Here is a 13,982-nt window from a genome sequence, read left to right on the forward strand (position 1 = left end):
GAAACCAGGGTGCTCCTTGGAAGCAAGGATGGTGAAATTCAGTATCACATACTATGGGTACATTATCAGGAAAGGCCAGTCCTCCTCGGAGAAGGACATCATATTTGGAAGGGTGGAAGGTCAAGGCAAGAGAGAAAGCTTCTGGATGAGATGGATTGACACAATGAATGTGGCAATGGGGTCAAGTGAGTCAGAGATGGGTGAGGTTGGCTCAGGATAAGGTAAGGTTCATAGGTTCACTATGAATTGTAGTCAACTTGATGCCACAAAACAACTACATGCTTCACAAGAAAAAGTCTGGTAAACCAATTATAATATAGGCAAAAGACATGAAAGAATATTCACAAAGGAGGATATTTGGAAAGCTAAAAACACGAAGAATTGCTCAAAATCAATAGCAATCTAAGAGATGCAAATCAAAACAGCAGAGATACTCTCTTACCCTAGCAACAATAGCAAAGTTTAACAGAACAGTAAACAATAAATGTTAGAGAGGATGGAGAGAGACTCAAACTCTCATGTAGGATTGTAAAATGGTAGACTTATGGAAGGCAGTCTGGCATTTCCTCAAAAACTGGGTACAGAAATCCCATATGACCCAGCTATCCCACTAGTATGAATATGCTCTAAGGAAATCAGAGCTGACACACAGTGGAGATATGTACACATATGCTCTCAGCAGTATCATTAATTCACGATGGAAAGAAATCAAATGTCCACTAAGAAACAAATGGATAGAGAACCTGGGATATATTTATGCAATGGAATACTATACAACAATAATGGACAAGAGATTTCATAAAGCCTGGTACCTAACCTGGAAAAATCTAGAAGGCATTACACTGAGTGAAACAACTGTCACAAAAGGAAAAATATTGCATAAGACTACTATTGTGAAAGGAGGAGGAAAACGAACCAAGATATGTATATATGTTCAAAAGAGGAAAAAAAAGGGGAGTAGGGACCAGGAGATAGAAGGAAGACAGAAGAAATAGAAATGGGGGGGGGGGATCATTAGGATAGCAAAGGTTAGTGGTGGATGGGGAGGTAAAGGAATAGGAAAGATGCAAAGCGACCTGAAGAGATGAGGTGATAAAAGGCATAGATCAATAGTAATTAATAACATAAAACATAATTTATATGAATAATTATGTGACAAAATGTACATGAATGAAACAAAATGTAAATGAATGATTGTATAAAACACAATGTACATGAATGATTATATGTGAACTAATAAAAAACTTTTAAAAATATAAACTTTTTCGGGAGACATTAATATGCACAAATTCATTCCCAGTAAGGTGTATACTCTAATGAGACAGTGTTATTACTGCTCGCTTCAGCAGCACATATACTAAAATTGGAACGACAGTGACATTAAAGCTTTAAAGTTACATGCTTTCAATTTCTGACTATACCATTTTGTCAATGTGTCACATGAGACGTATAGGAAGTTAAAAAGAAATAGAGAAATAATTCTATATCCTACAGTAAATAATCATCTAGAGAAGTGGGTAAGCAATATTAATGCTAAGCTTCCTGAAAAAGCCACAAGAAATGGAATAATCAGAGAGGAGAAAAGTGCCTGCTATAGTGGCATTCATCCCAGGTACATAACTATTCTCTACATGAAGACTGTAATTACAAAGTGAAATTAGAGTCTATAAATCCTTTATCATAATCTGAAAGCACTCATATTAAGACCAAAAGGTAAATTTAGTAAAAATATTTTCCTAAGATACATTTAATATGTAGTTTATTAAATATACAGATTTTAAAGTAACAAGTAGTTTATATAATTAATAATATAAGGCTAAAAGGATTATCACAAAATATTACTACAGTATATTCTCTTTTTCCAGTTAGTCAAACAGAACTCTACTTAAATACACTACAAAATTCAGAATTTCACATTTCCAAAGGGACATCTTATCATAAAGGTCTGGGGTTTTTTTTCAGACATAACTTGAAAATTTTAGTTGCTACAATACTTCAGCAGAAATAAGTAAAGATTGTTGGTATCTGAAATTAGAGGATCGGTAGAATAATTTTTTTTGTCATAAAAATTTTAGTATTAATCAAGATTTAAAGTAGGGTAGAGATAAAAAGGGAGGGAAAATCCCTAACTTTCCAAGAGTGTTTAAAAAAAAAAAGGCAATATATTTAAATTTCTTATTTTGACTTACCGTATGTGACTCTAATTCTGCAATTTTCTCAGGCATCTCGGAGCCCAAATAATATATTCTAATTACATGGTCAGTGCTACCTGTTGTAATGAACATACCACCTGGGGAGGAGGGGAAGAGTATCAGAGTATCAAAATAAACCCCTAAAACCCTCTGATTATTTTCTTATATGATTGCAGGGCTTCAAGAAACACAATCCTCTAATCATTAAAGATATGCTAACATTTCAGAGAAAATGAAGTGACTACAGAAAAGCAAAAGAATTATTCAAGGTAAACTATATCATTCACTCAATAAAATCCACTTACTGTACATGAAAGACAAGTCTTTGAGTCCTAAATATTAAATCTCACGGGCTTGATGAATTAATGGTTTTAATATTTTATGCATAAACATAATGTTCCAATATTATTCCTGTTATTGAGTTTTGTTGAGTCACATGACCTTTATCCACAATTCTGTTCTTTAAATATAAGAACTCAATCACTATCATTTAATTCAATTATCTAGTTAACATTTTTTGCATATTTCTATTAACATTCAAACATACATTTTTCTTAAAAAAAAAAAAAAAACACCAAAAAACAACAAAAAACCAAAATGGGAAATCTATGTTTTAATACTGTTTGTAAAAATATTTAGAAAATATTTTTGTTATATAAAATATTTTAGCTTTATACATACCAGAACTGAAAGATGAACAAGATATCTGAACTCCAGGTCGAGATCTCTCAGTAAATTTCACTGGTCGATCTCTAAAGAAAAAAGTATTTCTATTTTTCACGAGGCCATTTAATTGGCAAGAATCTCAGCCTAACACTATAATTTAATTGGCCCTTTGTACTTTTCCCAACTCTTATGTGAAAAATGCATTTAAAACAAATTATCATTTTTTTATAGTACTGCCATTTTGAAAAGTATTCTTTCAAAGCAAGAAATGAAGCAGTTATTCCTTATCACCGTTTTATATATGAATTAATCTCTTTAATAGCAGCATCATTAAATTTTTATTCTGAAAACATCCAATTGTATGTATGTACAGACATATATATACACTTGTTCCTCAAAGCACCAAATAAACATAGATATGCTTAATTTTGCAGAAAATTTCTCAACTAATTCCAGAGTTACCTAAACTTCATTGTTTTCACATGCCATTGCCAGAAACAGATTGTTCCGTCAGCACCAGTAGAAGTGAGGTATCTGGTTGTGCCCTTGGTTGATGGACAAAACTGGAAAAAAAAATATTTTTAATTTAAATAGGACTCTCATTTATCTAAAACTCTCAAACAGCCAATTTTATAAATTTTAATTACTATAATAAATATTCTACAAATACCTTCTAGAAGGATAAAATACAAATAAATAAAAGGAAAAGTCAATGACTAAATTTAAGAATATTTTAGTACTAAACAACAATTCATTTTAAACTGATTTGACAATTTTAAGATAATTAGAATTTTTAATGGCAAATAAACTCACAGTTACTACTAGGTTAACTACTGTAAACTTAATAATCACTCTTAGATAGCCGCCACAACTGTGAAATCTTTTTTATTGATCCTAGAGGGAAACCTTAGAAACCCTTCTACCATTTCTACTTTGCAATATAGCATTACTAGAAGATGTAATCAACTTAATAAATTTTAATAAAATGTTGTTGTTGTTGTTGCTAAGCACTTAAGATTTTTTTCTTTGTGATTTATGTTTAGATTTTCCATTCAGCAATTCATATTTTGTTTTGTGACAATGATTGCAATTCCCACAATGTAACAGCACTCTTCTCACTTATTTCTGAGTTTCTCATTTCCATTTGTCTTTTGTTCTTTGTTCTTATCCTTACCTACCTTATGAACTTTAAAACAAATGCTCTCTTAAGATTAATTTTTCTATGGAGTGCATACTTTCCCAGAATTATTACTCACTTTACAAGCTTGTATGTATTTGGCTAAAAGTTGAGCTCAGTTCCCGGCTTAAAAGATGTCTAAGGACTCAAGGATTCCATCACTCTCTATTAGATCTATTAAACTAGCAAACTTGATCTTTTCTTACGACCTCCTATTGTGATCTTTTTCAGAGAGGGCAGCAGCGCTAGCTAGGCACGATCAAAATCTTTTGGCCTTTGAGTCTCAGAGGCTGAGATTTGCATGGATGCTCTTGGACTAATGTTGTAATGCATCTTTGATTTTAATTATTCTTCTTTGCTTCTAATGGGGAAAGAGTAATAGTGGCATCATTCAAAGTTGCTAAAAAACTTTTTTTTCTCATAAACTTTTGAGATCTCAGTCACTATACACCAAAGTAGGATGTACATCAGTGTCTTCGTTGGCATTCTTATGCCAATAGACCTTAAAGTGCTTGTGAGACAATGGTATTGAGCCACTAAACTGTGTTGGTCATTTCCATAAGGTATTGGGTTATGGATAAGTAGTTTTCCTAATTTTGTCCTCTGTATGCTATACTCTAACCAAATATATATTTACAGAACACATAAACACATATGTAGAAAAACCCTCTATCAAAGCTATATATATAATCATAGAAGTCATCCATTTATCAGTCTAAAAGCTATTCAGCTTATGTGGTTGTGTATAATTCGAACACTTGAACACTGATATACAATTATTGTAGTATTAGCTATGTAATTTTATTTATCATTACTGTATTTAACTTTGATTAAAAACTATGATTTGAGTAAAAGTTTATAAATCATACTTGGGTTTCATTCATTCATTTCCATTGTTGTATAACATTAATTATGAGTAATTAAGGTAAATAAATAATAAACTACACTCTCTGATCATCCCTTTAGTGTATACTGCTCTTCCATTCACCAAACTTAGAGTCTATTTTTAATCTGTAGTTTTCAAAAATTATCTGGAGCAATACATAAAGAAGGAAAATCAAGCTGGATTCAGAAGTCATAGAACAAGAGACATCATTGCTGGATCTTGTTTAGAACCAAAGAATACTAGAAAAAAATATTTTCTTGTGTTTTATTGACTATGCAAAGTCATTGAACTATGTGGATAACAATAAATAATAGATCACACTGAGAAGTACAGGAATTCCAGAACATTTAATTGTGTCTATGCAAATTCTATACATTCGAAGCAGCAGTATTTTGACCAGAACAAAAAGACAGTTCATGTCTTAAAAGAACAAATTAAACTGACAACCCAAAGGTGGATAGTTAAAACCACCAACTCTGCAACAGGAGGAAAGCTAGTACTCCAAAACCTCAGTGAAGGTTCAGCTATGAGTTGGTTCCTACTCAGCAGCACCTAACAACAATCATCTAGTTTATGCTCTGTTGATTGCACAATGTTGGATATGTTTTATAGTTCATTATGTATCTCATGGATTAATGCTCCCAAAGTTGCCTCAGTCTTTCTTTGATGATAATTTATATACTTCTCTAAGGTTTATACCTAGAGTTCCTTGATGCATCTTGAGTTATTTTTTCTATTTTTATTTAATTTTATATTTTCTCTATTTTTTATTGTTTTTAATATTTTTCTATTTTTATTATTTGAGCAATGGATCTTGGTTCACTTTTCTAGAAATAAATATCCACTTTTACTAACACCTCGTTAAAGATACTATCTTTTCTCCATTTAATGGATTTCATCACTGTCAAAGATGAGATGTCCCCAGGTAGAAGTACTTATTTCTATGTCCTCAAATCTGTTACACTAGTTTATATTTGTTTCTGAACCAATATCATACCATTTTGATCACTCCATATATGTAGTAGGTTTTGAAAGCAGAATGTTCAAAGTCATCTATTTGATTTTCTTCTTCAGTATTTTACTTTCTACATAATAAAATTGATAATGACTTATTCTAACTCTGAAGAATAGTGATGGGAACTGGATTGGAATTGCATTATATCTAAACATTATTTTAGGTAGTATTACAATTTTCGAGTCAGAACCTACCCATAGCTGACCCTCCAGAGGGTTTTCAGAGGCACTGAATCTCACAGGAGATCGCCCATCCTTCTCCCACGGAGCATCTGGTGGCCTTGAAACACGTGCATTCAGGATTGCAGGGCAAGTTCTTGACACTAGGCAACCAAAGGTCCACTTCCTAAACATCATGCCTCTGGAAACTCTATGAACTTTGATAAATTATAGTTATAAAAGGCTTCAGGCTTTTTATTCATAGAGTCACTATGAGTCATGCTCAACTCGAAGGCAATCAACAACAACAATAACATTGTGATTTTCACAATGAGAAAAATTAAATCCATTAAAATGGACACTCTTCTACATTTATGGGGGTTTCTTTTGGTTTTCTGTAGTATTATTTCATACTTTTCATCACATAGAAGTCTTTTATATGTCTGATTATATGTATTCCTAAATAATTCATCCTTTAGCTGGCTATTGCCATCTTTGCCTCACTGAAGGTCTAAGGCCAGCCAGTGGGGTAAAACCCAGGATGCCTGCACCATATTATATTCACCTAAGGTCCCAAAAATGCAAGTGGGTACGGCCCTGGGGCCTGCATGACATCTCTAGCCCCTATCTCAGTTGGAGCTGGAGAGATGCCCTGTGCAATGACATCTGAAAAACAGCTTCTTTTGTATGTGTGTGTGTGATTTCCTCAGCATACAGATTAAATTAGTATGAAGAAAGAATACAATGCTGGCACACAACATTCTTAACTTCAAGCCATGCAATGTTCCCTTGCTCTGTTCAGACTAAGTATATGTTTTGCATGAGCATAATTAAGTGTGCTGGGATTCCCATTCTTCACAATATTAGCCATAATTTGTTTTGATCCAAATGCCTTTGTATAGTTAATAAAACACAAATTTTCTCTCGTATTCTCTACTTTCAGCCGAAATCCATGTGACATTAGTAATGTCACAAACTGGTGCCACGATCTCTTCTAAACAGAGCTTCAACTTTTGTCAATGTACTGTTCCAGACATTATTGGATGATCTTCAGCAATATTTTTCTTGCATGTGATATTAAGGACACTGTTCAATATTTTCAACATTCTGTTGGGTCACCTTTCTTGGGAATGGAAACAAATATGGATCTCTTCCAGTTAATCAGCCAGATCATATGTCCTCCAAATTTTCTGGCACAGACTATTAAAACACATCCAGGATTGCATCTCTCTGTTTAAAGGTCACTTGGTATCCCAAAAATTCTTGGGGCCTTACTTTTGTTAATGCCTTCAGTGGAACTTGAACTTTTTCCTTCATTACCACTGGTTCTCAATCATGGTATTTCCTATAATTTGTGTCAACAAATTCTTTTTGATACAGTGACTTTATATATTGACTCTATCTTCATTTTTTTTAATCTTTAAGTTTAATTTTATTTCATTTTATTTTATACTGGTTTACATGCAAAGTTCATAAAGTTCACACACATTGTTTTTGCTTCCTGGATCATTCACGATTTTGCTCATAGACTCTCTCAGTATTGCCACTCAAGGCTTGAGTATGTTTTTCAGTTCTTTCAGCTTGAGAAATGCTGAGCAAATTCTTCACATTTTTCCTCCAATTTATGGTTTCTACATATTTGATTATAATACTTTGCTTTATCTTTTCGATCTGCTCTTTAAAATCTTCAGCTCAGGTTTTTTTTACTGCAGCATTCCTTCTCATTGTTTTGGCTTCTCAATGCTCTATTGCAATTTTCAAAGTTTTTCTTCACACACATCTTGATTTTTTTTTAATTACCTTTTGCTGTCTTCATGAATGGTATCCTTGATGTCATCCTACAATTTATCTAATCTTCAATCATTGGCGTTCAAAACCTCAAACCTACTCTTTTTTTTTTAATGCAAACAAGATAGACTCAGCATTGTATTGTGGTTCTTGAGGACTTGTTTTCATTTTCTTTAGCCTCAATTTGAACTTGCACATGCATAACTGATTATTAGTTTCATAGTCAGCACGGAGCCTGGTTTTCACTATTGAGTTTCTCCAATGATTTCTTCACAGATGTAGTAAAACTGATTCCTATGTGGTACATCTGGTGAGGTCCATGTGTAAAGTTGCTGTTTGTGTTTTTTAAAAAGGTATATACAATAAATAAATCACTGAACATACAAAATTTGACCATTTGATTCTGGCCTCATTTTGACACTAAGTTTATACTTTCTGACTGCCACTCCTTCAATGTTTCCAACTATTGCTTTCCGGTCACCAATTATCGTAATGCATCTTGAAGTGAAAGGACATAAAGTGCTTGCTGCTGAAGATCAAAGACTACAGCCTTCATATGGATTACATCTCAACATCAAGAAAACAAAAATTCTCACCACTGAACAAAAGGCAACAACATGAAAGATGGAGAAAAGACTGAAACCATCATTTATTTCATTTACTTGGATTAACCATCAACACCCCTGGTACCAGCAATCAGGAAATAAGGAGACATACTGCATTGGGAAAGCCTGCAGCCAGAGACCTTTCCAAATTACTGAGGAACAATGTCAGTTTAAAGATTAAGGTTTACCTGATTCAGGCCATATTCATATCACTTACTATGTATCTGAGAGATGGACAATGAATTAGGATGAAAGAAGAATTGATGTTTTTGAGTTGTGGTGTTGAAGAATAGTATTGAATATCCCATGGACTGCCGAAAGGGCAGATAAGTCTTGTAGAAAGTGTAGCCAGAGTACTCCTTGGAGGCAAAGATGACAAAGTTTAGTGCCACATACTTTTAGCATCTTACTTGGAAAGGTGGAGGTTAAGTGAAAAAGAGGAAAACCCTCAACCAGATGCATTGACACAGTCCCTGCAGCAACAGGTCTGACTATGCCAAAGATGATGAAACTGGCACAGGATAAGACAGGATTCGGATCTTTTATTCATAGGATCACTATGAGTCATATTGAACTCAATGTCACCTATCAATAACAACTTATTTTATAACTTAGCTGTACGTATGTTCAAGGAGATTTGCTAATCATAGGCTGCTATGACTGCAGTTCTTTGTCAGTTTGTGGTACTAAGATGAATTGAAGTCTCAACTGTCAGTAGGGGTCACCCGTAGTGGGCAGGATTCAGTTCAGGTCCCAGGTTAAAACAGAATAAGAAACAGGATTAACCATCAACTTCTGAAACAACAATCCTTTTAAGACCCTATGAACAAACAGAGGAGCATGGTTAGATATTAGTACTGTAAATAGAGATCAGGTTGAATGCCACTTAGAATGAGGAGAAACAGTTGTAAACATTCAATAATAATTAGAATGTAGACTGTATGAACTATGCTGTTGTTGTTAAGTGCCATCGAGTCACAGGTGACTCATAGCACCCCATGAAGGAGAGTCCTCGATGCTTAGGTGCCTTTCATCCTCTCTCCAGGTTCATAGGGTTTCCGGAAGCAAGCTATTACAGAAGTGGATGCCACTCCTCCTTCAAAGCTTGTTTTAATTGGGGAGCTCCACCCCACTCTCTGTCCGCATTGGGTAACCAGCTATTAACACATTTGACACATCAGTGCCACAGTGTGTATGAACTATAAATATAGGAAAACTAGAAGTATTCAAAAATGAAATGGAAAATACTACATAAGACAATTATAGTAAAAATAGAAGGATAACTAGCAAAACGTGTTTGAAGGTCCAAGGGGGGCTAAAGGTGGTGAGGGTGGGAAATTATGGCATTGCATAGTTTCTTTGGCAAATGAAGAGGTGAAGGAAGTGGAAAAGATCCAGCAGGAACCCGAAAAGATGGGGTAATAGTGGACACAGATCAAAGGTTACTAATTTTATAAAACACAATGTATAAAATTATTGTATGAAATACAATGTGAGTGTAGGAAACTGTGAAACACACACATACAAATTTGTATGGAAACTAATGAAATGGAACACATAAAGGTCAATGTCCTAGGCATTCGTCAGCTGAGATAGACTGTTAGAGGCCACTCTGAATTAGATCTACTTTGACAGGAATAAAAATTGAGGTAGAATGGGTTTCCATTTATAGTAAAAAAAAGCATTTCAAGAACTAGGCTGATTTCAATGAGTGATAAAATACTATCCATATGCATATAAGGAAGCCCTATTAATACAACTATTATTCAAATATACCAACAATTAAAACCAAAAAGGAGGAAACTGAGGAATTCTTCCAACTTCTGAAGTCTGATATTGACCAAACATGCAATCAGAATGAATGAATAATGCTTGGTGAATGGAATGAAAAAGTTGGAATCCAAAACAGACTACTGTTGTTATGTGTTATGGAGTCACCTACAACTCATAGTGACCTAATGTACAATGTACAACAGCTTTGAAGCTTGCTCTATTCTGAGCCAGTCTCACTGACACAACTACCCTCATTACCCTAGTTATTATATCAATCCATCTCATCTGGGTTCTTCCTCTCCTGTGCTGTCTTTCCACCCTTCTAAGCATGATGTCCTCCTCCAAGGGCTGGTCACTCCTGGCCACATGTCCAAAGTATGTGAGACAGAGCTTCAAAATCCTACCCTCCAAAGGGAAACTTGGTTTCACCCTCTCCAAGACAGACTTATTTCCACGTGAAAAAAATAAGGCTGGAGAGCCAATGACTGAATTCCATACAACCAATGATTTAATAATTACAAATACCTTCTTTTAAAAACACAAAAGGGACCATACAGATGTACCTCACCTAATGAATTGCACAATAATTAGACTATCTCTGTGGAAAGATTAGCTAGAAAAGTGTAGTATCAGCACTCAGGAGCAACAATTTTGAAAAATACTAAAAAAACACGGGAAAGGCTAGAGACCGTTATGCTGAGTGAACTCAAGCACCTAAGAACTTAATATTAGGGATATTACAGTTAATGTTAGATGGATCTAAGCTGAAAGCAGGGAATACCAGAGGAATGTATATCTGTGTTTCATTGACTATGCAAAAGCAAAGTTTGACTGTGTGGATCATAACACACTGTGGCTGACTCTGAGAAAAATGGGAATCCCAGAACACTTGATTGTGCTAATGAGAAACCTATACTTGGACCAAGAGGTAGTCATCAGAACAGAGGAAGGAAACACTTCATGGTTCAAAACTGGGAAGGGGTACGCCAGGGATGTGTCCTGTCTCCATACCTTTTCAACCTGTATGCAGAACAGATTATCCAGAAGGCTGGGCTCTAGGAGAAGAAATGTGGGGTCAAGATTGGTGGAAGATCTATCAATAATCTGTGTTATGCAGATGACACACCCTGTTTGTTAAAACTGAGGAGGACCTCATGCACTTGCTGCAGAGTGTCAAGGACTGCAGCCTCCAATATGGATTGAAGCTCAATTTCAAGAAGACAAAGATTCTCACCACTGGACCAACTGGCAGCATCAGGATGGATGGGAAGACATTAAGATTGTTCACAGCTTCAGTTTGCTTGGCTCCACAGTCAACACTCTTGGCAACAGCAGCCCAGAAATTAAAAGACGTATTGTGATGGGAAAGTCTGCTGTTAGAGACTTCTCCAAAGTACTGAAGAGCAATGGTGTCTCTCTGGAGACTAAGGTGAGTCTGATACAGGCCATGGTCTTTGCAATCATTTGTTATGCATCAGAGAGTTGGACAATGACTAGGGAAGATAGAAGGAGAATTGATGTCTTTGAGCTGTGGTGCTGGAGAAGAGTATTGAATGTGTCATGGACTGCTAGGAAAACAAACAGATTGATCCTAGAAAGGGTTAAACCAGACAGCTCCTTAGAGGCAAGGATTCTGAGTCTCCATCTAACATACTTTGGACATGTTGTAAGGAGAGACCATTCCTTGGAGAGAGACGTCATGCTTGGGAGGATGGAGGGACAGCGCAGGAGGGGAAGGCCCTCTATGAGGTGGATTGATTCAGTGACTGGGTTAATCAGGATGGGAGTGTCAGAGACAGTGTGAATGGCACAGGACAGAACATAGATTAGGGCTGTTGTACATAGGGTCACTATGAGTCGGCACGTAACAACAAGACTATTATTGTAAAAACAGATTATAACCAGTAAGATGCGTATGGATATCCAAAGTGGGAAGGGGAGGGAGCAGGGGAATTAAGGATAAGGAGCGGGAAAAGTCATGGGATGGCAGAGGTTGGTGGGTGAAGAGAGGGGAAAAATTAAAAACAATGTATTTTAACAAAACACAGTAGGTCCTTCCCGCCTGCACCGGTGTGGGCCAGCCTCGAGCGGAGGGTGGGTGACCCTAAGGCCGCCCTGAGACCTAGTCCCACTGCCTCCCCCTCCGCAGACCGAGGACCACAGCATGTCGTCCTCGGACCCCACCGCCGAGGGAGAAGGAACCCCCGCCCAGCCAGCGTCCAAGAAGGAACCCGAGATGCCGGGCGCCCGAGAGGAAAGTGAAGAACAGGACGAAGAGGAAGAAAAAGAAAAAAGTCTTATTGTGGAAGGCAAGCGAGGGAAAAAGAAAGTGGAGCGATTGACCATGCAAGTCTCTTCTTTACAGAAAGAACCTCTCACAATAGCACAAGTAAAAGGACAGAAATTTGTGAAATTGAAAGGATACATTTCTTTCTGAGTAAGAAGAAAACCGATGAACTTAGAAATCTACACAAACTGCTTTACAACAGACCAGGCACAATATCTTCATTAAAGAAAAATGTAGGTCATTTCAGTGGCTTTCCATTTGAAAAAGGAAGTTCCCAATATAAAAAGAGGGAAGACATGTTGAAAAAAATCAGAAATGCTATGTTGAAGAGCATCTGCGAGGTTCTTGATTTGGAGAGATCAGGTGTAAATAGTGAACTAGTGAAGCAGATCTTGAATTTCTCAATGCATCCAAAGACTTCTGGAAAACCTTTGCCAAAATTCAAACGAGCTTCTAGCAAAGGCAGCAAGAAGGAACGGAACAGTTCTGGAATGGCAAGGAAGGGGAAGCGATCCAAATGTCCTGAGATTCTGTCAGATGACTGTAGTAGTGATGAAGATGAAAAGAAAAACCAAGAAGAATCTTCAGATGATGAAGATAAAGAAAGTGAAGAAGAGCCACCAAAAAAGACACCTAAGAAAGAAAAGCCTGGCCAGAGACGGAGTTCCGCCGCCAGATGGGCCAGGAAGAGACCCAGGAAGAGCAATAGTCAGCCATCCACCGCAGAACTCTAGAGGAGCGAAGACTACCCGCCACTGTGCGACCCGCCCTGCAGCCCGCACCTGTCTGACCCCCGACACAAAGGGTGCTGCTGCATAAACAACCAGCAGCGCCCAAACCCCGCCCCCACCTCTTGGTGGTAGTGTTCAAGCCCTGCGCTCCTTACCCCCCTAGTCCCCTGCTTTCCTCCCCTTCCCCTGCCCCTCTTCCAGCTCCACAACCAAGCACCTCAGCCCCACCACAGCCCTGTGACCTCAGGGCACCACCCCGGATCCAGCCATAACCTGGCAGAAGAAAGGCCCATAGGATCTTATCTGTGTTTACTGGGCCGGATTATCTGGGAGAGCACCTAAGGGTGTGCCCACAGGTGGAGAAATTGGCCAAGCTCTCTTGGGTTCCCACCCAAAACAGCCAGCCAGCTGGCTTCTGTGAACTCTGCAGACCAGCCAGAGGCTAGTGGGTTGGTGGGAAGTTGACCTTGACTATTCGGATCCTGTCAGATCCAGGACCATGCTGGAGCAGGGGGTGTTGTATGAGGGCACCTGTGTAAGTGCCACCAGGCAGGGAACACTGAGAAAATCATTGGGTAGGAAACGGACAACAGGAATTTGAGTAAGGACCCCAGTCGTGAGCACACTGAGACAGCAGAGGTTTGAGCAAGGCCCTCCATGTGATTGACCTGCCCTTGCGATCACCCAACCCTTTGCCGGCCTCA

General features: G+C 37.2%; 1 protein-coding gene and 1 pseudogene across 1 annotated transcript in view; one reads left to right on the forward strand and one right to left on the reverse strand.

Annotated features, from left to right (window-relative positions):
• Positions 1-13,982, reverse strand: part of BRWD3 (bromodomain and WD repeat domain containing 3) — a 363,038-nt gene that overhangs the window by 240,068 nt on the left and 108,988 nt on the right. The window contains exons 9-11 of the mRNA XM_006902191.1: positions 3,321-3,421; positions 2,874-2,944; positions 2,190-2,290 (exon numbers count right to left, since the gene is read on the reverse strand). Coding sequence (XP_006902253.1) covers positions 2,190-2,290; positions 2,874-2,944; positions 3,321-3,421 — 273 coding nt within the window. The remainder of the gene's footprint in view (positions 1-2,189; positions 2,291-2,873; positions 2,945-3,320; positions 3,422-13,982) is intronic.
• Positions 12,425-13,982, forward strand: part of LOC102857939 — a 7,772-nt pseudogene continuing 6,214 nt past the window's right edge.

This window comes from Elephantulus edwardii, unplaced genomic scaffold (assembly GCF_000299155.1).
Source record: "Elephantulus edwardii isolate Elephantulus edwardi_28Jun2011 unplaced genomic scaffold, EleEdw1.0 scaffold00378, whole genome shotgun sequence".
NCBI classification, from domain to species: Eukaryota; Metazoa; Chordata; class Mammalia; order Macroscelidea; family Macroscelididae; genus Elephantulus; species Elephantulus edwardii.